General features: G+C 37.3%; 3 protein-coding genes across 4 annotated transcripts; 1 reads left to right on the top strand and 2 right to left on the bottom strand.

Annotated features, from left to right (window-relative positions):
* Positions 1–1,796: 1,796 nt before the first annotated feature.
* LOC111464103 (CDT1-like protein b) lies at positions 1,797–5,593 on the bottom strand. The gene is made up of 7 exons (XM_023108190.1): positions 5,204–5,593; positions 4,977–5,096; positions 4,315–4,549; positions 2,814–3,650; positions 2,500–2,695; positions 2,315–2,405; positions 1,797–2,217 (listed from the first exon to the last, which is right to left on the bottom strand). The coding sequence occupies exons 1-7, from the start codon at positions 5,554–5,556 to the stop codon at positions 2,160–2,162; spliced, it is 1,890 nt and encodes a 629-aa protein (XP_022963958.1). The 5' UTR covers positions 5,557–5,593; the 3' UTR covers positions 1,797–2,159.
* A 2,416-nt stretch (positions 5,594–8,009) lies between these two features.
* Positions 8,010–15,431, top strand: LOC111463990 (autophagy-related protein 9-like). Of its 2 annotated transcripts, none has more exons than XM_023108032.1 (10): positions 8,010–8,231; positions 9,755–10,373; positions 10,476–10,796; positions 10,999–11,221; positions 11,478–11,657; positions 11,742–11,948; positions 12,447–12,524; positions 12,607–12,677; positions 13,517–13,627; positions 14,371–15,431. In XM_023108032.1, the coding sequence occupies exons 2-10, from the start codon at positions 9,796–9,798 to the stop codon at positions 15,191–15,193; spliced, it is 2,592 nt and encodes an 863-aa protein (XP_022963800.1). In that variant the 5' UTR covers positions 8,010–8,231; positions 9,755–9,795; the 3' UTR covers positions 15,194–15,431. The 2 variants fall into 2 exon arrangements, with proteins under 2 accessions (XP_022963800.1, XP_022963799.1); XM_023108031.1 differs by having other exon boundaries at positions 8,010–8,438.
* Positions 15,432–15,696: 265 nt separating this feature from the next.
* On the bottom strand, positions 15,697–19,661 carry LOC111464126. Its single transcript, XM_023108223.1, has 6 exons — positions 19,238–19,661; positions 17,655–17,705; positions 17,439–17,572; positions 16,540–16,640; positions 16,092–16,440; positions 15,697–15,999 (listed from the first exon to the last, which is right to left on the bottom strand). The coding sequence occupies exons 1-5, from the start codon at positions 19,577–19,579 to the stop codon at positions 16,262–16,264; spliced, it is 807 nt and encodes a 268-aa protein (XP_022963991.1). The 5' UTR covers positions 19,580–19,661; the 3' UTR covers positions 15,697–15,999; positions 16,092–16,261.
* Between the last annotated feature and the right edge of the window lie 3,207 nt (positions 19,662–22,868).

Below are 22,868 nucleotides of genomic sequence, written 5' to 3'. Positions count from 1 at the left end.
ATAAATTCATGATCATTTCTTAAATGAGTCGGACTTTCATCCAACATATATTAGTCGAGAATCTAATTGACTCGAACTATTCGACATAAAATATAAAATCGAGTTGAGCTAAAAAAAATAATTTTCAATTTGGATTGGGTTAAATTTTTGAAAAACCGAAAATTTAGGTCAGTTATGGATTAACATTTTTTGAACTCGAAAATAGAATTACAGTCTAATTCAATCTTACCTTAATTTTAAGATTATTACAAAAATTAAAAATATTTGACATTTATAACCGATATTAGTAATATGTTGTAACGTGTGAATGTTTAATATTTAAACTTTATGAGATTTTAATATTAATGTAACATTTATTGTATATGAACATGATTTTTTATAATTTTTTTTTTAAAAAAAAAACAACCCGACAACTTAAAAATAGGGTTAAAACCGGCCCCTACCATACTTTTAAGATTATTATGAAAATTAAAAATATTTGACGTTTGTAACTGATGTTATTAATATCAGTAATGCGTTGGTGACACGTGAATTTAACATCATTTTGCCTTATACATATCAACAATGATGGCTATTCGATTTGATTCCAGAATTCCATGAGTTCATATAATAAGACGATCAAACTGAACCTTAGCACCATCCTTGAGGCCATCGGTTTTGATAATCCCATCCCTTAAACCATTTCTTCCTCGAGTTCGATCCGAACAATGTCTTCCTCTTCCCTCTCCACGGTAAAGACAACTTCGACAAAAACGAACTCCCTTTCACGTACCTCGACTTCTCGAGACGCTGTAGTCGAGGCGCGTACGAGACGGGCAAGTAATAGCTATGCTGATCGTCTTCTAGAAGAGGAAAGATTTCGTCTCGAGTACGAGCGGAGTTGAGCTTGAGATACCTAAGTTCAAGAGTGTCATGGGGTATGTTTCTAGCTAGCAAAGGAGAAGCTCCACCCCAATTGTTCTTGGCAAGAGAAGGGTGTTGTGGTGTTCTAAATTCTAGTATGGGCCTCATTTGGTTAACTCACCAATACTCAACCAACCATTTTGATCTGGTTTTTGTAGTGAGAATCTTGGTTTTCTTGTTCGTAGATATCAATGGGGAGCAAACTTCCAAGAACTCCATTGGATTTAGATAAGTTTCTTTATTGGAGATCGCCCATTTTGTTAATGTTCATCCTTGTCTTGTAGGATTGATGCTTGTTTAATGGAGGCGAGTATTACAAGACATTGCATCTCGTTTGGTTGTATATTATTATAGTTTCGTTGTCAAATGTATTAGAATTGTGACACCCGAGTAGAGGAGGAGTATATGAATGAGCTGAGACCACATCGAATAAGAACACAATATTAAAGATATGATTTGACTTACAAGAATTGAAAGTTAATATATATACAAAATACAACTTCATTTTCAGTGTTTGCTTTGAACCATTTTATGTATGGTGATCTCCTGATAATTTTCTTAACGTGCGTACGAGTGAAGAAAAAACATGCTGCAAAAATTAAGATAGATTTTACTCTTAGAAGTAATAAGTAGCGTAATCATGTCGTAAGGAAATGGAAGCGAATGTCGGAGCCTATAGGTAACCAATACACATTCCAAATCATGATTCTGTGAGATACCACATCGGTTGGAGAGGGAAACGAAGCATTCCTTATAAATGTGTGGAAACTTCTCCCTAAAAAAGACGTGTTTTAAAAATTTTGAGAGGAAGACTGAAATGGATAGTTCAAAGAAGACAGTGTCTCGCCAGCAAGGACATTGAGTTCCGGGAGTAGATTGTGAGACGCCATACTAAAAATTTATAATGCTACAATAGTACATACTCCTTGAATTCAATACTGAATGTTCATAAATAATATATTACTTTCTTTCATGAATATTTGAAACTACCCTCCTAGTGCTACATATCCGCACAGATAAACAATGAGGTGACACTAATTCTGTGAAGGGCAATGAATCAATCAAAATAAAAGGTGTTGTTCATTCAAGTTAGGACTTTGGTATTCAAGGTTTATGGTTAATTTACAGAGGCTATGAGCTTGGCAATTGAATTGTGTAACCACTACACTACGAGGTTAGATGGATGCTGGGAAACAAAATGGACCATCACTGGCGTGCAACAACAACAAGCAACTTTTCAGCTCCAAAGTGCTTCTTCACTTAGCTTCAGCAAGTCGAGCGCGTATCGTCTCGGCACTCGACAATTTATCGATGCTGCAATAAGAAACCAGACAGGATTTTAAGCAACCCCTCGTCGGAGAATCATCGAGTTTTTGCAGAAGGTCCATTATGATAATATTCCAACGCTTACCAGAGTAATACATCACCACTGGATGCCAACTTCTCAGAAATCCAATCGGGAACCAGTTCTAGCAACAAATTTATCTGTTCTTCAATTTCCTCTACAAGTAAGAACATATGAAATGAATCAGAATCAGCTCCAGACAAGCTAAAATAAAATGGAATGTAATTATAATAGATGCGCTATTTGCTTACTTTTGTCAACAATATCCACGTTGCCAACGATTATTTTGTATATTAGCTCCTCCCTGGTGATAACTGTGCGCTTGTGGAACAAGAAGAAGATAGCATTGAAGAGTTTGGGTAGGCTGGCAATCATTTTCTGTCGTCTCTTAGCTTGAGATATTGCCGGCATTTGTTCTTCTTTGATCTTCCTTTCTTTCTCTCTGATCTGCAAATTGAGAACACGAGAAATTATTAACATAAATTGCCATGCTTGACTGCAAATGGAAGTTTCAATCAAGCACAAAATAAGAGAGAATTGCTTATAAGATAGGGAATGGTCATACCGATTGCACAAGGCTCTGAGGTAGAATATCTAAGATGTCATCGTCAGGTGATGCACATCTTGTAAGATCTTTTTGATCGTCATTTTTATCTTCCTTTGTGGGAGTGTCAAATACAAGTGATCTAGAGCGGGGAGGACGTCGAACCAACTTGTTTGCTGAGCGAGAAGAATCATCTTCATCGGGACTCATGGAGCTTCTTTTCGGTGGAGCCATTGCAGGTGTGCTAGCCATCAGACGAGCCGGGGTTGAAACAAGCTTTGCAGGAGTTGATTTTATATCACTAGTTTTTGCAGTTGGGTCGTCTTCATTTGTAAGGGCTACTCTAGCTGCCATATTACTGGGAGTTGTGGGAAGAGGCAATGCTGAAGAACGGAGGGGAGAAGCATAGTTTTCAGGACAGTTTGAATTGCAGGTTGAGTAGGAAGGTAGTTTAACAGGGGAGAAAGGCATAGATGAAGATTCTGTCTCGATTTTTGTCTCGGCATCGGAACAAAATGGAATTTGATCAGAACGCTTAGCAGCTTGGCCAGTTTTCTCCATTTCTCTGTTAACTTTCTGAGAGAAATGCCGGGTAAAAGATGGTGAAAAATGAGATAACCCAATTAATTCCTTCTGTTTACTTGGGCCAGAAACAGTCATGGTAGATTTAATTATCCGAAAACCTTGATTTTCGTTTGAATGATCTTCTGCGACACTTGTGGATGAAATTGCTGGTTGCTCAGCGGCCAATTGCTCAATTGGTGCCTTGACAGATGATAAAAAGTTGGTTTTTGGAAAAAGATCTTGACTTGAGCAATTGAATGGCTTTGGCAGCAAATCCTTTGGAACATCATCAATCTGAATATAAAAGCATGTCTTAGAATGTTAAAATTTGAAGACGTGGGATACAATACTTCCTCCAAAATACTACAGGAGAAGATTGACTTCCAAATTGAATAAGAAAAATCAAGCATCATGAGTGGTCATCAAATAAATGATAACTATAAACTAAAGTGACCAGAATGCTATCAATCCTTGGTATGACCACCAACTTAATTCCTACACTACACAATTTGGGACAAGCACATCCAGCAGGCATCATCAATGCTTCTGTTTTAAGACATTATGTAGCACAACTAGAAATCAGAGCAAGCACTAGCAAATAACAGAGGGATCCCAAGTTCACATTTAAGACTAGTAACTATAGAGAGAATTAACATTCTAATGATAACTATAAACTAAAGTGACCAGAATGCTATCAATCCTTGGTATGACCACCAACTTAATTCCTACACTACACAATTTGGGACAAGCACATCCAGCAGGCATCATCAATGCTTCTGTTTTAAGACATTATGTAGCACAACTAGAAATCAGAGCAAGCACTAGCAAATAACAGAGGGATCCCAAGTTCACATTTAAGACCAGTAACTATAGAGAGAGAATTAACATTCTAGGATTCATGACCACAAACACAAACAAATACTACATCTACAAATCAGAGAAGGAAAATGCAGCATACCTCTGGATGGGAACTTGCAAATTCTGAAAGCCGTGCCTTGAACAACTTTCTCAATTGCATATACTGGTTTCCTGTTTCAAGGTTATCTTTATTATCTAGCACGCTAAAATTGAATGATATGTGAAGATCCGGCTTCATACAACTGGTCCGCTCATCAAAGATCATGACCTTCTTAAGCTCTATTGCTTCAGGTACAATAAACTTCATTTGGGCCAAATGACCATATGAAAACCTCCTGCACTCGCAGCCATCAAGTTCAGAATCAGAAAACACAACATACGGTCTAGAGATGCTCTCAGAGTAGTAAAATAAGTCAAAGAACTAGTGGCCAAAAAATCAAGACTGAAGGTTCGAAAACCAATCTTGTGAGGCTTAACTTCCTATATCAGAACAAAAACAATTACACTTCACGAACAAATAATCATATATTTAGAACGAAGTTATTCGTCATTGTTCTTAATCAATTATCATTACAAACAAGCAGTATTTTGTTACAAGCTAACAATAGAGGATCTAATAAACTTCTTCAGTGTTACTTAAGCACCTAAGTAAGATAAATAATTCAATGTACTATCCAAAATACCAAATTAACTGCAGTATCAACACATAAATTGACCATGGCATCCGAGAGGAAAAGTCAATGTAGAAGGCAGAATAAGTACCTATCAGTAAGGACTTCGATCTTGGGACACACATTAGAGAAGTTGGATGCTACACCTTTAAATCGTAACAACCGCATTACAGAGTCCAAGCTATCAAAGAACTTGCTCAGAATTTCAAATCTGCAAACACCAAAGTAACAACATTCATTCACTAAACATTGATACTAGATCTAAAAGCAACCAGCCATCAATAATCCAAATTCAAGATCAAGAAACGAAAGACTTACTTCTCAGTCAACTTCTTAGACTTATCAACAGAAGTCTTGAATCTACTAGATGGACATTCATTCGACCACGAATCTATCTGCCTTCTGACCGATTTACTCCCTTCCGTGGTCAGATCACGAGGCAGCTGACGATTAGATTCACGGACACTCTCAGCAGCTCGCCGCACCTCTTTGATTGAAAGCGCAACCTTACGGCTCCTAGTTCTGGTAGTGAGCTCCGCCGACTTCTCCGGCGTCTTGGAACTCAAAGATTGTTGATCCTGAAGTAAGGATTTGGAGTTGGAGCGCAAAGTTTTCTTCGATTTGAAGGGTAAAGACGATGATGGAGAAGAAATCTTCTCGGAGGCGTCCATTGTTACCGATTGGAAGAGATGGGAAAGGGCAGAGAGAAAGAGGTGATTTAGGGTATGAAATCTGAGGGGCTTTTATATATGGAATGGATTTTGGCGGGAATGGGGAGCTAGCGCTGCTCTATGGCCTGCCACGTGGTCTCCCGCCAAAACAGCCCGTTCGATCCCGCGCAAATGTCCTGGGTTGTTTGGGAGCTGGGTTAGTATAGCCGGACTACGAACGGACTTACTCGTACTCTACGTATAAGCCAGCTCGAGGGAACGTTGGTTCCCGCCAAATTCTTTTGGCTTATTCGGAATATGGATTAGTCTATCCTGATTGTTTGGATTCCCTTGGATCTTGAGGAACGTGGGCCAGCCTGGATTTTCTTTAATTATATTTTGTGTGAATAATTTTTTTAATAATTTTGTTGATTTATTACCAACTTAATTTTAAAATTATAAATTTAATGTAGAGTCGTATTTATATTTAAATTTATAGTTAATATATCAATTAATTTTTAAACAATTTCAAAAAAAAAAATTTAAAAATTTAGATTTATTATATATTATTTAAAGTTCATAAATCACTTCCTTTATAATTTAACTTCAATTTTTTTCTTTACCATTGGTAAAAAATAAAAAAATAATAAAAAAAAATTCTTTCTCCATAAAAATCACTCGATTTTTTTCTAATTTTAGAATTTATTTGTTGCTTTATATATATTATTTTATATCCTTTCCATTTTTTTTATCCATCAAAACTTCAATGGACAAAAAAAAATGGAAAGGATATAAAATAATATATATATATATATATATATATATTACAAAAATACTCGGACAATTAATTTTTGGATAAAAATCATTAATATTTTATTTTAAAGAATTAATAAATAGTTTTTTTTGGAACTTAAATAATGGGTCTCATCCTCTCACCAACGTGAGAGAAATATAATTTAGGGTTGGATCGTAATCAATAAATTTTGTATTATTAAAGCTTGCAAATTGTATATTCGTCTGATTAGATAATTATCCACGATAACAAATCTGAATCGTCGTAAGAAATGTCATGATTTCTTCAATATATTGACGCATTTCTCGATGTTAAATGTTGAGAACATATCAATCAATATGTCGAGAAAAACATCGAGAAAGTGTGTCGTTATAATAGTTATTGTATGAACTTTTAATATTTTCTCGATATTTTCTTGATTTTATATTTTACCTCAATAAAAAATTACCACTTTTCCAAAGAAACGTGCTAGGGAGAGGAAATCACATTGTCATTGTCGCTCTTAGGTGACTCACGTTGAAGATATATGTCACCAATAATAAGTTCGGGTATTTATATAAGACATCGTCGATATGGATCTTAGATGAATGGGCATCAGTGGTGAGTGTCGTCGTCGTGGCTTCATCGAAAGAGATGATATCATAGGAGTGTCAACAACGAGAGAACAACCCGAATAGAGTTCACAATCCAACTCAATCCAACCTTGTATTTTCAGATTGGGTTGTCGGGTGTTTTTTTAATATCATTTTAAAAAAATTACTTATCTACCACACACGTTACATTAATAACTACGGAAAGTTCAAATATCATAGTTGATGGGCTTCTTAATCCAATATAAGCCCAAAGAAATCTAAGGCCGAATGAAGTAGTTTGAGTTTTGGGCCTTGGCACTCACCAACCAAGTTGTAGCATGGTTGGGCCCAGAGCCCATTTAGCAGTCCAATTTCAATATAAAGAATCCTGTTTAATAACAACAACAACAATAATAAATATATATTGAAAAAGAGAAAAAAAAAAGATTCTGATCAACTTGCTTTATTTATTTATTTATTTATTTCATTTAAAATTAAAATAAATTATTTTTTCATTTAATTTTGACATCTCCAAGTTTTCACGTAATAGCAATGGAAATTCGAATTTTTTTTTAAAACTAAATAATTATTTAATTTTATTAAATAATGAAGCAACAACCATAAAAGTTTTAAATTAAGTTAATTCAAATAGTTAAAATAATTTATTTTTAATATAAGATTATTTTGCAATATATTTTTTGAAAAAATTATATTTCAAATAGTTAAAAAATATTTTAAAGAGTAGCAGAATAATAAATAATTATATAAATTAAATAAAAAATAATAATATGTATACGTAAATTACGCAAATAATGAATTTAATTTATAAATTTTTTATTTTTTTAAATAGTTATACTATTAAAATTTAATATAAAATTACCAATATGTCTTTAAATCATAAAAAGAAAGTATTTAATATACCATTATCTATTAATTTTATGTATAATAAATAATTTTTTTTAATATAGAATAAAATTTACGTATTAAATAAACAAAAATATTAAAATTTAGAAACTGAATAAATAAATAAAAAAAAATTAAATTTTAACCGAAAATATCTGGTTTGAGTTATAGAATGCGAGCCCTTATTTTTTAATTAAGCCAATGATTTGAAGGTGATATACAAAAAGTGGAGCAACCCAAATGAGCAGACTGCTCGATTAAGGCTACCGAGAAGAGAAGCAAAGAGACGACCCGACCTCACGTTTCTTCCGGGACTCTCATTTTTATTTATTTTTTTGTTTCTTAATCCGAAATCCGAGCTGTGTAAAGATTGGAAGCACACAATCGAACTCTCAACTTAGTCCAACTCATAACACCCGATTAATTCTGTGAATTTTCTTCTTCCCTTGCACGCAACCCCTTTCATTTTCCTCTTTGATTTCGTCTTGTTTGCTATCGATTTCCTTCTGTTCTTTGATTTCCGGCTGCTGTTTTTGGGGGTTTTAATCTCTCCCGATCATCTGAACCACTAATTTTGACTTGGGTTTGTCTTATCTTCATCTGCTTCAATCCCTTCATTCATGTTTCTTTTGAAGGTAATGTTTGTGGCTAACCCTGTTGCTTATTTTGCTTCCTTTTGATTTTTGGTTATTATTTGTTCGTGTTTGTCATGTTATGTTCTTTGTTTGAGCTTGAATGTTTGTGAATTGGAGCGTTTAGAACTAGCTTCCTTTTGAATTTGTAGACGAGAATTGAAATTTTTGTACTTAAAATGGGGTTTGATGATTCATATATTTCTTTTTCTGGCGTTCTTCATCAGCAAATTCCTGGTGTTTTCTGTTTATCCCTCTCAATGATTTGTGGGTTTTGTGTATTTTTTTGCTATTGATTATGGCCTTTGATTCGTGTTGCAAGACCATCTGGATTCTTTCCCCCCTTCCACTCCTTTCTCTAAATGCATAATTGTCTATATTCAGACTTTTCAAGTATTCCATCTTTCGTTTGTGCTTCCCTAGCTTGCTTATGCGAGATCCCACCTCGGTTGGGGAGGAGAACGGAGAATGAAACATTTTTTTATAAGGGTGTGGAAACCTCCCCATAGCAGACGTGTTTTAGAAACCTCGAGGGGAAGCCCGAAAGGGAAGGCCTTAAGAGGACAATATTTACTAGTGGTGGGCTTGGGCCGTTACAAATGGTATTAGAGCTAGACATTGGACGATGTGCCAGTGAGAAGGTTGAGCCTTAAAGGGGGTCGACACGTGGTGGTGTGCCAGCAAGGATGCTGGGTCCTGAAAGGGGGTGGATTGCAGGGTCCCACATCGATTGGAGAAGGGAATGAGTGCCAGCGAGGACGCTGGGCCCCGAAGAGGGGTGGATTGTGAGATCCCACCTCGGTTGGGGAGGAGAACGAAACATTCTTTATAACAGTGTGGAAACCTCCCCCTAGTAGACGCGTTTTAGAAACCTTGAGGGAAAGTCTAAAGAGGACAATATCTGCTAGCGGTGGGCTTGGGCCATTATAAATGGTATCAAAGCCAAACACCGGGCGATGTGCCAACGAGGAGGCTAAGCCCTGAAGGGGGGTCGATACATTGTGGTGTGCCAGCAGGGATGCTGGGTCCGAAGGGGGGGGGGGATGGATTCTTGGAGGATGATTATGCAATTGTTAACTTCCACACGTTCGGATTGTCTAAACTCTTATTAAATTGCTAGTTAAAGTGTTTTTGACATGACCATTTTTTTGGTATCAAGTTTTATGTGAATGGCTATACTTACCATCTGAAGTTAAATACAACATGATAGTTGGATTTTGTTGTATTTTTCCTCTCTAAGCTATCTTCCGTCATACATTATTATTTTGATCTGGGTAGCTCAAGCTTTTCTTATTGCTATCTCTTTCAACTACTTTCAGTTAATGGACTTGCTGTATCGACCCACTGTCCGTCTTAGTGAATGATGCTCAGTGGAACACGGGATGCAGATAATGTTGGAATTTTTAAATGGAAAGCCCGTGGTGAATCGTCTTTAACATCTTCGTTGCTTAAGGATGTGGCGCCAGAGATCGAACTATCTACCTTTGGACGAGTGCCAAATCTTGGTAGTGAGAGCCCTACCGAGCTTCTTGATGGGGAGCGCTTAAACGTGGAACCAATAGCTGACTTGGACCTATTCTTTGAAAGGCTCTATACCTATTACTGTGACAAAGGGCTTTGGTGCATCATAACAAAGTGGATAGTAGAGCTTTTGAGTCTTGGTTTTACCATATGTTTCTCAGCTTTTTTCTTACTATTTGTTGATTGGAATGGTCTTCGTAACGCCAAGTGCGGGATGGACGCAGTGGAGTCTGGAACTAAACCGTGTGATCTTGCCAAGGAAGCTCTTCACGAGCACCCCTTACGCCATATGACAGTTTCGAAAGCTATCATCCTTGGATATTTGGGCATATTTTCTGTTTATTGGACCTTTTGCTTTTTAAGGTTTTTTGCGCAGCTAAAGGACATTCTAGGAATCCGTCACTTTTACTACGACAGGTTCGTTGAACAAATTTTGTCAATGCTTTTAAATGGCTTTACTTAAACTAGTTTATGAGTGTTCTTAGATTCATATTGACACCAGTTTTTCTTTATGTGAAGTCTTCACATATCCGACAATGAAATCAAAACTATGCCATGGGCAACAATTCTCAAGAAGGTTGTCGAGCTCCAAAGTACTCGTCAACTCTGTGTAGCGAAGGATCTCTCTGCTCATGATGTGGTCATGCGCTTGATGCGAAAAGAGAACTACCTGATCGGGATGCTTAACAAAGGAGTACTTGCTTTTCCTATCTCGCAATGGGTCCCGGGTGCTGGCCCAGCTATGAAATTTGACTCGTCCAGAAATCATTACCGTTTAACGTTGACAAAAAGTCTTGAATGGACGTTGAATTGGTGCATACTACAGAGCATGTTTGATCGGTACGTACGTTTGTTACTGGAATTATTTCTCTCTGTTATTTAGAAAATGGCTATGGCTATGGCTATGGCTAGGTCTTAGACGGATCAAATAGTACGAAAGGATACAAGTTTTTTAATGATTGTTGATAAGATCTCGAACATTTCAACGATTTTCTGCTTGCGATGTAGCATATCTACTGACTGAAACATACTCCTGTTGCAGTAACTACTGTGTGAGAAGGGAGTTCATATCCAATCCTAGAACATTAAAGAAAAGGCTTGCGGTCGTTGGAGTCGTGATGCTCCTGCTTTCTCCATTTCTTGTCATATTCATGTTGGTATACCTCTTTCTGAGGCACGCCGAACAGTTCTATAACCACCCAAGTACAGCATCATCTCGAAGGTGGTCGAATTTGTCGAAGTGGATATTCAGGGAGTTTAATGAGGTACAATGACTCTTTCGATTTTACTAGAGTAAAATTTATTTCCTTGTCCAAGTGCTCGATTATCCTATCTGCTATTGTGCTGACCGCATTTAGGCTATAACTTGCGACCGTTGATGATTATGACGTAAAAAAAGGAGAGATTTAGGTTGTAATATGTCATGTAACAGATGATGATTATGAAACAACAGATCGAGATTTTCGTTATTCTTAAAAAATGTATCATGTAATATTATTATTGCTGCTATATGTTTGGCAGGTCGAACATTTGTTCAAGCACCGGATGAATAGCAGCGTGCTTCATGCTTCGGAGTACCTAAAGCAATTTCCCTCTCCGATTATTTCGATAATCGCAAAGTTCATTTCATTTGTCTTTGGGGGCTTTGCTGCTATTCTGATTATCATTGCTTTTCTGGACGAATCTTTACTGGAAGGCCATGTAATATACATTTCATTTACTCTTAGCCCTGAAATGATGTGTTCACTATGCACTTTGATCTAAATGCATTCTTTTACCATTCAGATTTTCGGCCGTAACCTCCTATGGTATGCTGCTGTTTTTGGAACGATAACTGCTATTAGTCGGGCTGCCGTTACAGATGAGATTTTAGTTCTAGATCCCGAGGGGGCAATGTCTATCGTCGTCCAGCATACTCATTATATGCCGAAGAGATGGCGTGGCAAAGAAAATTCTGAGCGTGTTCGACTAGAATTTGAAACCCTTTTCCAGGTAAACTTGCTAGCGATTCATTTCGTTCTCTGTGTGGCTGGTAAGAGAATTAAAACCGGTAACTTCGAACTTGAGATCATCCCATCTATTAATGAAACTCAACATTATTAATCAGCAAAGAGAGTATGACTCAGGGAGGGTTGATATGAGATCCCACATTGTTTGGAGAGGGGAACGAAACATTCTTTATAAGGGTGTGGAAACCTCTCCTTAGAAGACGCGTTTTAAAACCATGAGGCTGATGGCGATACGTAACGGACCAAAGCGGAGAATATCTGCTAGTGGTGGGCTTGGGCTGTTACAGCATACCAAATCACCTTTGTTACCCAATTTCTTACTCATGTTCTTTTAGTTCCCCATTGCTTAAAACTCTCTTACATCACACGACTTCTTCACCGACGTGGCTGCACTTACGAACTCACAATCTAAGCCCCACCGAAGTGTTTTCTTTTCTTGTAATCTTCTCTCTTTCTCTCTCACGGACCGTTTCTGATGCAGTATACAGGAATGATGTTACTTGAGGAGATGGTCTCCATTTTTCTCACCCCATTCTTGCTTGTGTTTGTTGTTCCAGAGGTTGGCAGCTTTTATAGACCATATCAGAGCTCATTTTACTGTGGTCACTGTCTTTCAGTCACTGATATTTGTATATTTGCAGAGGGTGGATGACATTTTGCAGTTCATTGCAGACTTCACAGTGCATATTGAAGGTGTTGGTCATGTTTGCAGGTTATTGTGTTTCTTATATTATCATCATCTTTACTCTTTCCTTGCATTTAACTGTTCCTGAATGAAAGAGTCAAATGAGATTCAAAAGATTTAAGAGATGTAAAGCCGGGGGGAAATTCAAAGACGTCCCCCGTCCTCACGGACTTGCTATATACTCATCTAAATACACCGCTCCCATTAGTTACTATCTCTGCTAAGAGGCCCGACTCTACATCTCGTTCTCATCCTTATTTATACCGTCATTAGCCCCTTCCCCTCACACATTTTCTCCTACATGTTAATTATCGGGTGTCTCATAAATGTGTTGTGAGATCCCACATTGGTTGGGGAGACATTCTTTATAACGGTGTCGAAACCTCTCTCTCTAGAGGACAACGTCTGCTAGTGGTGGGCTAGGCTCGTTACAAATGGTATTAGAGCCAAATACCGAGCGATGTGTCAACGAGGAGGTTGAGCTCCGAAGGAGGGTGGACAAGAGGAAGTGTGCCAACAAGGACGCTGGCCTCGAAGGGGGTGGATTGGAGGGTCCCACATCGATTGGAGAAGGGAACGAGTGCCAGCGAGGACGCTGGGCCCCGAAGGGAGGTGGATTGTGAGATCCCACATCAGTTGGGGAGGAGAACGAAGCATTCTTTATAAGGGTGTGGAAACCACTCCCTAGAAGACATGTTTTAAAAACCTTGAGGGGAAGCTCGAAAGGGAAAGCCCAAAGAGGATAATATCTGCTAACGGTGGGCTAGGATCGTTACATGTGATATGGCTCCGGCCTCTGATATACATTTTTTTCCCCCTAAAATTTAGGTTCTTATAATTTTTGGATGTTTCCTTGTCTTCTGCAGTTTCAGTACCTTTGACTTCCCTAAACATGGAAATAGCAGCTATGGGTCACCACATAACGCACCAGGTGCGGAGAGAAGCTCCCAGGGGAAAATGGAGAAATCATTCTTAAGGTACAATCATCAGCTTTTCTCTGGACATTTTATGTGGTCGTTGCTCGTTCAGATCGTTTCGTTATGCCAAATTTCATTCTCGGAATTGTTTCTCTTAACTCTTCTGATTTAAATGCATTTCTGACGCCCCGTTCTTACTTTCTTGATAAATGTAACAGTCCAAGCTCACTGCTAGCAGATATTGTCCTATTTGGGCTTTCCCTTTCGGGCTTCCCCTCAAGATTTTTAAAACGTGTCTGCTAAGAAGAGGTTTCCACACCCTTATAAAAAATGTTTCGTTCTCCCCTCTCAAAGTTTTTAAAACGTGTCTGGGAGATGTTTCCACACCCTTATAAAAAATGCTTTATTTTCCTCCCTCAAGGTTTTTAAAACGCGTCTGCTAGGGAGAGGTTTCACACTCGTGTAAAGAATGTTTCATTCTCGTTCCCAATCAACATGGGCCTGGGCTGTTACAATAAATTTTTGGAGAAAAATATGTAAATGATAAAAGGAGAGCTGGTTCGATATTTCTTCTCCGATATAAACATCTCTTGTTCGTTCTTTGTTTCAACCGTTCGACTTGCTTTGATTTGAGCGACCAACAAGATAGCATGTATTTTTGTTAAAGATTAGCTGCCCAGTCGTCCATTCATGAACTTGGTTAGTGTCGTGTCCAGTTGTCCATTCATGAACTTGATTAGTGTCGTGTTTTGTGTGAAAGTGTTGCATTCAAGTTAGTTTCTCTGAAGTGTTTCTTGCTGCAGTTTCTGTAGTAGCTATCCTGCATGGGAGCCAAATGCTCAGGGCAAGCAGTTCCTGTCAAATCTATGGACTTTTCGGGACAGAATGTTGCAGCGTCGGGGACATGTATATCAGCCACAAGAAATATATCAAGGACGTCGCAGTTCAATCGGTCATCGGGACAGGAACAGGGTTTTTTTGGGGGAACTACCCCGCCCAAATTCAGCAGCTGCTAATTGGATGGATTTTCTATGGCTGGATGAACACCATAGAAACTTTCCTTACCTACTTGATCATTATTATACAAACGCACCACGAGATAAAGCCAGTAACTCGGGAGACATCCCTGAAGAACCATCTGAATCAATGGAGCCGAACTCGAAAGTTTATTGGACGCCACCCGACTTCACTCGAAAAGAACGGAGCTACGAAGATTACTGGAAGGAAGATCATCCCATGGATCGATCACAGTCTCAACTCGGGGCTTCCACATCAGCTCCAATCGTTCGCGAAAGCATATTTCGACATCAAGATTTGACCAGTAGTGCAAATCCTGATACTAAAACCCAGTGGTGGGATCGAAATATCGCATCTTGGGATCAACCCGAAACAAGTTTCATGGAGCCTCCTGATTTCAATAGGCACACTACTATGAAGAGTCGCTACGATAACATCTCAGAAAGAAGCTCGGAGGAGCGACAACATATGGAATGGAGCGAGTTCGGAAAGTTGTCCCGAGCCACCTACTTAGAAGACATAGAGACTGGAGAATTGGATCTTCATTTCGGAGATGTGTACAGCGGAACTCCAGACGCTCTAGAACCCGAATCTACAAGGTTCGAGTAATAGGTGCTTATACTTTATATGTGGAAGCTAAGGGATGCATATTGATTTTCAGGGTTCTTTTATGTTTCTGCCAACATTACAGCAGAATCCTTAAATTCTTTTTCTGTACATAAATTCATCAAACAAAACATTCTTCGTAGGCTTCTTCTGTTTGGTTGGAAGCCTCTTGGGGCCATGCGAATGTGTAAGTAATGGCACATTCAAGTTATTAATGACACCCAATTCATTCTTCCATAGCCACATCATTCTCTTCAAACTCGCTTTGACAAACCACGTGTCTCTTTCGAACTGAAAAGCTGTTCGAGGCGATGATTGCACATCGTTGGAGAGAGCGCTGTTGGGCATGAAAACTTGAAAACCTGAGCAAACTAAACTCGTGCCCGTTAGGGCAGCATTTACCGATCAAAATGTAGTAACCCAATAGCAAGAAAGCTGTGCCCATCACACTCGACACTTGTTGATTGTCTTGTAATGACGGTTAGATGTGGATCAAAAAATGTGCATGTCCCCTAATAACCATGAGCTATAAATTTAAGATATTTCCATTCATACATCAACGGTGAAAAACTATCAGCTACATTGTGACGACCTCAACAAGCTGGTATCATCTACCTCGTGAACATTCAAGGTGGCTCTTCCTGCAAATTTCTTGAACAATCAATGCTACATTTTGGGGATGCAAAGGGAAGCATTAAAGTGCATTGTATCTTAGTCATTACTTTTCCGAACGTTTCTTTTCAATGGCTCGAGCAGTATACAATTCGAATGATCTTCGTTTTGTCCGAAGAAACCTTTCAACACCTCGGCCGTATATCAGTACTCGATGTGCACTTGATAAAATGGCAGTCGCCGACAGATCAGAACAAATTACACAGCTTTTAGAGTTCCTGGAATCAAGTGGGATGGGGTGAAAATAGAGCTGATTAATGTCATTATTTGAAGATTTCCCAACTTTTGAGTGTCTGAAGATGCATTTCGGGTCTTCGTATCGACAAGCGACAAGTACAGGATAAACGCTTGTGTGATATTTACACCATTAAATCGATTTCAAGCAAGGAACCAGCAAACTCAAACTTCCAGTCTATCTAAACTATTATCATCATCATTCTCCATACTTTCCCCTCCGGAGATCATTTTCATGATGGTTCGTGTAGCTTTGCCTACGGCACGAGAAGTCTTCTTTGCAGCTCCAGCAACAACAGGCTGCAAAGAAATAACGGGCAGGTCTGCTCTCTCTTGAATCATTGCTGTATCATGCAGACAACATAATATAAGCTGTTAAACTCGTGATTAGTTATAAGCACGTGTAGAATAAGTTATCTTAGGCAACTTGTAGTCGAACATACACATAGTTTTTTGGTGGGCAACTGCACTGATCTGACGAATTCCAGCTTCTGCTGCTTGGACAGCCTGAGCTGATTTGTTTACCCCATCTGCTATCTCCTGGCTGTGATCACAATGAAATCCAGGCAGATTGCTCAGAAAAGTTTGAAGGAATGATGGTGCACACAGAGAAGAGGAGATGATGATATAAGAAACAAGCAATATGTCATATCCATGATGTAAATCTTTGGACCTGCTTAGAAGCTACTTTCATTAAGAAAATGAGAGAACAATCAAAAGAGAAAACGAGGATATATCACTCTGACCGCTGTGATCAAAAGACGAAGTGTGAGATCCCACATCGGTTGGAGAGGAGAACAAAGCATTCTTTACAAGGGTGTGGAAACTTTTCCCTAGCAGACGCGTTTTAAAACCTTGATGGGAAGCCCGAAAGAAAAAGCCCAAAGAGAACAATATCTGCTAACGTTGGGCTTGGGTTATAAGGGAGTAGACCAGACGGTCTGCCAGTGAGGACATTCGGGGAGTGGATTGTGAGATCCCATATCAGTTGGGGAGGAGAATGAAACATTCTTTATAAGAGTGTGGAAACGTCTCCCTAGCAGACACATTTTAAAACCTTGAGGAGAAGCCCAAAAGAGAAAGCCCAAAGAGGATAATACATGCTAGCAGTGGACTTGGACTATTACACAAAGTTTCTTACAAAATGTGGATACAAAGGGAAGCATTAAAGTGCGCTACATCCAAAACTTAATCCCAGGTTTCCTCGATACCCTTAAAAATTTTCTACACTAAAGACATACATTAACGAAGACTATTCGCATCTCAAAACTCGAAAAATATATTCTTAACCATAAAACAATTGGCAAGAAAGAGATGGACCCAGATAAGGAACTGTACTCACCTTAGATCGCTAAGTTCAAGAGTCAGATCACTGATCTCCATGCCAGAAAGTCTAATGGCAGCCATCGTACCAGGAAGTTCTTCCCGAGCTGTGTCAGCTAGTTTTGAAAGTGAAATGGCAGCTCTGCGCATCGCCTACGTAAAATTGGTAGAAAATTACTACTCTCAGATTCATAATTCATAACATTGTGGAGTGGCGTGTTATCAATGAACTTACATTAAGCGTTGGCACAGCCGCAATGACAAGGCTTGTAAATGCCACAGAAGCCTGCACCAATAAGCACAAATCAATGTTTGTACAAATACACAATGACCAAATAACTCTTTAGAAGTATGTGAAAGTGGGTATTCATCACATGCTCCCATTAGTAAGCACAGGTCAGCTCCTACCAAGGGCACAATTCAGAAACATCAACTGAATAGAAAAACAGTACCAAATAACTAGCTCCATTATGAGGAGAGGTGTTGTTATGGGAACAAAAATCCTCAAGTGATTTTCAATCCAGAGCTCAACACAATAAAAGATAACATAGCCGTTCATCTACGAAACCTAAAACCACACCGAGCTTCTCGAGCTTGAACAAAATACACCTATGACATCTAAGGATTATCCTCTCCATCTCTCTCTCTCTCTCCCTCTCTCCCTCTCTCTTAAAATTATAGGAAACATGAAAAATGCATTACCCAAAGGGAGAATGTGTGAGATCCCACATCGGTTGGAGAGGGGAACGAAACATTCTTTGTAAGGGTATGAAAACCTCTCCATAATAGACACATTTTAAAAACCTTCGAGGGAAGCCCGAGAGGAAGAGCCCAAAAAGGACAATATCTACTAGCAATGGGCTTGGACTGTTACATAAAGACAACCGGACTGGGGGAGGGAGAGCTCTCCTTCCTAACGATAGCTACTTACAAAATCACCTTCCAATTGGGAAGGATTTGTCCTCTCCATCTGAAACCATACATATGTAAGGTGAAAACCCAGCCAGAAATGATCAGCAAAGGTAACACGATTTCATTTGTTTGTTGTATTGTTTACTATTACATAATTGTATTATATTAAAGAAGATAACATCACTCATCCACAAACAGAAATTAAACAAAGAGACACAAAGATTTACGTGGTTAGGAGAGAAAAAATTCCCCTACATCAAACCATCTCAATAATCAAAGTGTAACACACTCTTACACTGCAAAGTCTCACTAAATAAAGTTCCTCCCAAATGTCACTCAACAAATACAAAATGACACTCAACCTCAATGCCTCTCAACCATCCTAGACTACCCTATATAAAGGCATAGAAGCATTAATGCCAAACATGAATCAAGATGATTCATGTATCACAGGAGGGAGATGAACCAAATAAATTCCAATGGATAGGAAAGAAGAATGCACCAAAAATGTTTATGGATCCAAAAGATTCATCAACTTATTCTTCATGACAATTTACAACATCAACAATCTCTTTTAGTCTTCTTAGCTCAACATCTCTATAATCAGAACTTGATCTGCTAATGAACATTCATAATAGTCAAAAGTAGTAAGGAGAAGCTTTCAAGGATTGATAAAACCAAAAAACTATTCTATTTGTTAGGAACTAATCATAATCAACTAGGAATAACAAAGAAACAAAAAGAAGGCACAAGTTCACCATTAATTCTTAAATCTCAAAGAAACATTATCGGTTACAGAATCAGCAGCATTCTTCAGGACACAGCCAATAACTACCAGAAATTCACAGAACACACAGCAAATCGAGAGGATTTAGGAGACAAAAAAATATGAAAAATCCAATTTACCGTTAGGGCAATGAATGTCAAGAGAAGAGAAGCCTTGTCGCTCAAGCTCAATTTCGCGAGAGGCTGAAATCCAACACTAGGGCAACCCACTTCCTCATTCCATTGCATTCGCTCTATGTTCTTCTCCATCAAAGCCCGATTCGAATCGTCAATCCCCACAGACTGCTCATTCCGAACAGATTTCTCTGAATCCCGACAACAAAATACAACCAATCGGGCCGGTTTAGCTCGCGAATTGAAGAAAGTGGGCTTAAATTTAATGGAGTTCTTGGATGTGGAAGAGCTGAAGCCATGAACAGGAAGCAAGAAGTAGGGGCAACAGAGAAATGTCGCCGATCTCATTGGAACAATTTCAGAAACAGTAAGTTGAGATGAAAGAGGACGGAGGAAGGAGGTGGCTCCGCCGGCAAATGGGGCCGCTGATTTAAACTTTATATTTTGTTTTTAAAATATTTTTAAACTAAACAAAATAATCTAAAAAACATATTTTCTTTACTTTATTTCAAATATTATCTAAAAAAAATAATTATCGACGCTTCATAGATTATCTAAAAAAATTATAATGTTACCTTTGAAACGTGATTATAAGATAATTATATTTTTTTATTTTTTTAAAAAATAATTTAAAGATATTTTTAGAGTTTTTAAAACAAATGATTAATAATTTACTAATTAAACTTTTTTAGTTAAAAAATATTTTTGTGATTTTTTTAAATTTAAACGTATTTTTAAAATTTTTAGAAATTTCTTAGAGGGGAAAATTGAGTTTTCTCCAAATAATAAAAATTTAAATATCTCGAATAAAGTATAAAATAATACAATAAAACCAAGCTATAGGCTTCCCATTTTTAAATATTTAAATAATTTATTTTTAAAATTGACTAAAATCCTATTAAATATTTTCTAAAATGTAAAATTAATAAAATAAATGTATATTTTGATTGATTAAATTAAAATTTTATTTTCGTATCATTTCTCATCCACAAAATTATTATTATTATTATTTCCATTTTCTTTAAAGAAAATCAAGGCCCATCTAAAGCCCACATAAGGCCCATCCTTTCACCATGGGCCTTGAAAAAATCTTCTCATGGCCCAAATATAGATCTCGAAATATCTCTACTTTGTTCGATTTAAAGTTACTACCCAGCCTAACAATTGAGATTCCAATAATATAGTTAATATAGAAATAAACAGGATAAGATGAGCAGATGAAAATCGACTCGGTGAGATTCGATGAGCCGAGAAACGCATCGTTGTGCAACAATTGAGATATGTGTCCGAGTAGTTTTGAGCATGAGCTACGATCAGGCAACAACACAGATCTGCAGCTATCGAGGAGGAAGAGACCACCAACTACTCTAATCACTATAGCAAACCATCCTTTTATCAATGGATAGCCCAATATTTGCTTATATTGATCGATGCTGTTTATAGCACAAAGGAAAGATAACGATGGAAAGATCATCAATCCTCGTAAGAATGGGTCTAGCCAAATAGGCACAACTGTTCATTAGGCTTTCCCACCGTGTTGGTGGGTGACTCGACTACGACTTCTGGTGGTGTCTCATTTATACGCACGCACAAAAATATTAAGTCTAATGAAGAGTCTAATTGATTCATTTTGTAAAGTCTTAGATTTAAATTGATTTAATTATTAATTTAACCCAAAGTTTAATGTATTTATTGATATTTGACCTTATTATTATTATTATATATATTAAAAACAAAATTTGGTATTTCAATCATATAATTTGAATAAAATATGCATTAAAATTATTAATTCCGTTTCTCTCACGTGTTTCGTAACACGTGTGAAGCTCTAGTAGTTTCAAACCAACATTTTTTTAATGGAATTCAAATGTTGAAATTTTGAGTGAGGAATTAATTAGTTATTTATTGAAATTTGGTGGCTAAAGTTGTATCTTATAGCTAATTAAACTCATTAAATAACATATTTTTTTCTTTTTAATTAGGGTTCAAAATAAAATTGAAAAACACGAAAACCAGTCCAAATTGATCAATTCAAGTGCGATAGTTATCGGTCTAAAACCCGATTAACCTAGACTATCAACTCAAACCATAAAGGTCTGGTTGGGTTAGATTGTTACAACCCTATAACAACCCAAACCCACCGCCAGCAAATATTGTTGGTTTTGGCTCGATATGTATCGGCATCAGCCTCACAGTTTAAAACGCGTCTATTAGGGAGAGGTTTCCACATTCTCGTAAGGAATGTTTTGTTCTCATTTCCAACCGATGTGGGACCTTAAAATTCAGTCCTCTTGTAGCCCAGCGTACACCACTTGGTGTGTGGCTTTGATACCATTTGTAACAACCCAAACCAACCACTAGCAGATATTGTCCATTTCTACACTCTGAGAAGGAATGCTTCATTCTCCTCTCCAACCGACGTGAGATCTCACAAACCCAATCCTACCCTACTCTACTTTTAAAATTATTACAAAAATTAAAAATATTTGACGTTTGTATCTAATGTTACTTATGCATTATGACTTATAAATATTTAATATTTGAGTTTTATGAGATTTTAGTTATTAACGTAACCTACCATGTACATAAATATACTTCTCACAAATAATTAAAAAGATAATATCCCGACAACCCAATCCAACTCAACTCAAAAGTAAAAGGTCGGATTGAGTTAAATTGTGAACTCTATTCGAGTTGCTCAAGTCACCAACCCAACCAACCCGAAATTTCATATTAGTCTAAAAGATTTCTCTGACTCAACCCAACCAGTATATGACATAGCTCTGTCACACGGTCCTTATTGGCTAGCTTATCATAATAGCTTCGAGATTTTATATATTTCCCTCAAAAGTTCTTTCTTGCCTAACAAAAAGAAAGAATATGACCAAAAAAGGAACCTATAAGTCTTAATATGAAAAACATGGGATTAAATTAATATATTTAACAAAAAATCCAAATGGGTATTGTTCTTATCGCTTCTTCTTTTGCCCTACGACAGATAATTCAACGAATAAATGTTTTTTGGAGCTGTTTTTGCTTCTCGGTACATCCTCACAGGCGTACAGTTACAAAGAATACAGAGAACGCTGAAAAGGGTAAAGGAGAACAATAATCGTTACCTGGATTTCGATTAGGGTTCGAAATCTGGATCTAACACTCAGATGGCTATGAACCCATGTTATTTATTCCTCACTTCTAAGCCTTTCTTAGTCATCATATTCTTAGGATCACTCTCGTTCGGATGTGGTTCAGGTTCATTCATATAACCTTTGTTTACTCGGATGTCACGAAATAGAACAAAGCGAGATATCCTTCTAGAAAGAAACGTTTATGTGATCTAATAATAAATTAATAAATAGGAAAAAAAAAAGGTCAAGAATTTCAAAATAAATTCATGGAAGCATTGTAAGATGCAATGAACTTAAGAAGTCGTCTCCACTGATTTTTAACACGAGGGCAATTTAAACGAATTTTTAAAATAATAATAGTAAATGGATTTTTTAAAATTAAATAATAATAATAATAATAATATTATTATTATTATTATTTTATTTATCTTGCTAGCTTTATAGGTATAGATAGGACCAACAAAATAAATAAATAAATAAATAAAAATGGGAGGCAAGTTGGGTTCATG

This window comes from Cucurbita moschata, unplaced genomic scaffold (assembly GCF_002738365.1).
Source record: "Cucurbita moschata cultivar Rifu unplaced genomic scaffold, Cmos_1.0 Cmo_Scf00029, whole genome shotgun sequence".
Classification (NCBI taxonomy): domain Eukaryota; kingdom Viridiplantae; phylum Streptophyta; class Magnoliopsida; order Cucurbitales; family Cucurbitaceae; genus Cucurbita; species Cucurbita moschata.
Note: the sequence above shows the minus strand (reverse complement) of the source record. Positions and strands in the feature narration are given on the sequence as shown.

What these genes read in the sequence shown, in the direction of transcription:
- LOC111464103 (XM_023108190.1), bottom strand. Translation starts at nt 5,556, where the DNA reads ATGGACGCCTCCGAGAAGATTTCTTCTCCATCATCGTCTTTACCCTTC. An exon ending in ATCGAAGTCCTTACTGATAG is followed by an intron (nt 4,550 to 4,976) that starts GTACTTATTCTG and finishes CTGCGAGTGCAG; the next exon opens with GAGGTTTTCATATGGTCATT. An exon ending in CTCAGAGCCTTGTGCAATCG is followed by an intron (nt 2,696 to 2,813) that starts GTATGACCATTC and finishes CTCAATTTGCAG; the next exon opens with ATCAGAGAGAAAGAAAGGAA.
- LOC111464126 (XM_023108223.1), bottom strand. Translation starts at nt 19,579, where the DNA reads ATGAGATCGGCGACATTTCTCTGTTGCCCCTACTTCTTGCTTCCTGTT. An exon ending in CGGCTGTGCCAACGCTTAAT is followed by an intron (nt 17,573 to 17,654) that starts GTAAGTTCATTG and finishes AATTTTACGTAG; the next exon opens with GCGATGCGCAGAGCTGCCAT. An exon ending in CTTGAACTTAGCGATCTAAG is followed by an intron (nt 16,641 to 17,438) that starts GTGAGTACAGTT and finishes TTGTGATCACAG; the next exon opens with CCAGGAGATAGCAGATGGGG.
- LOC111463990 (XM_023108032.1), top strand. Translation starts at nt 9,796, where the DNA reads ATGATGCTCAGTGGAACACGGGATGCAGATAATGTTGGAATTTTTAAA. An exon ending in TATTCAGGGAGTTTAATGAG is followed by an intron (nt 11,222 to 11,477) that starts GTACAATGACTC and finishes TATGTTTGGCAG; the next exon opens with GTCGAACATTTGTTCAAGCA. An exon ending in ATGGAGAAATCATTCTTAAG is followed by an intron (nt 13,628 to 14,370) that starts GTACAATCATCA and finishes TTCTTGCTGCAG; the next exon opens with TTTCTGTAGTAGCTATCCTG.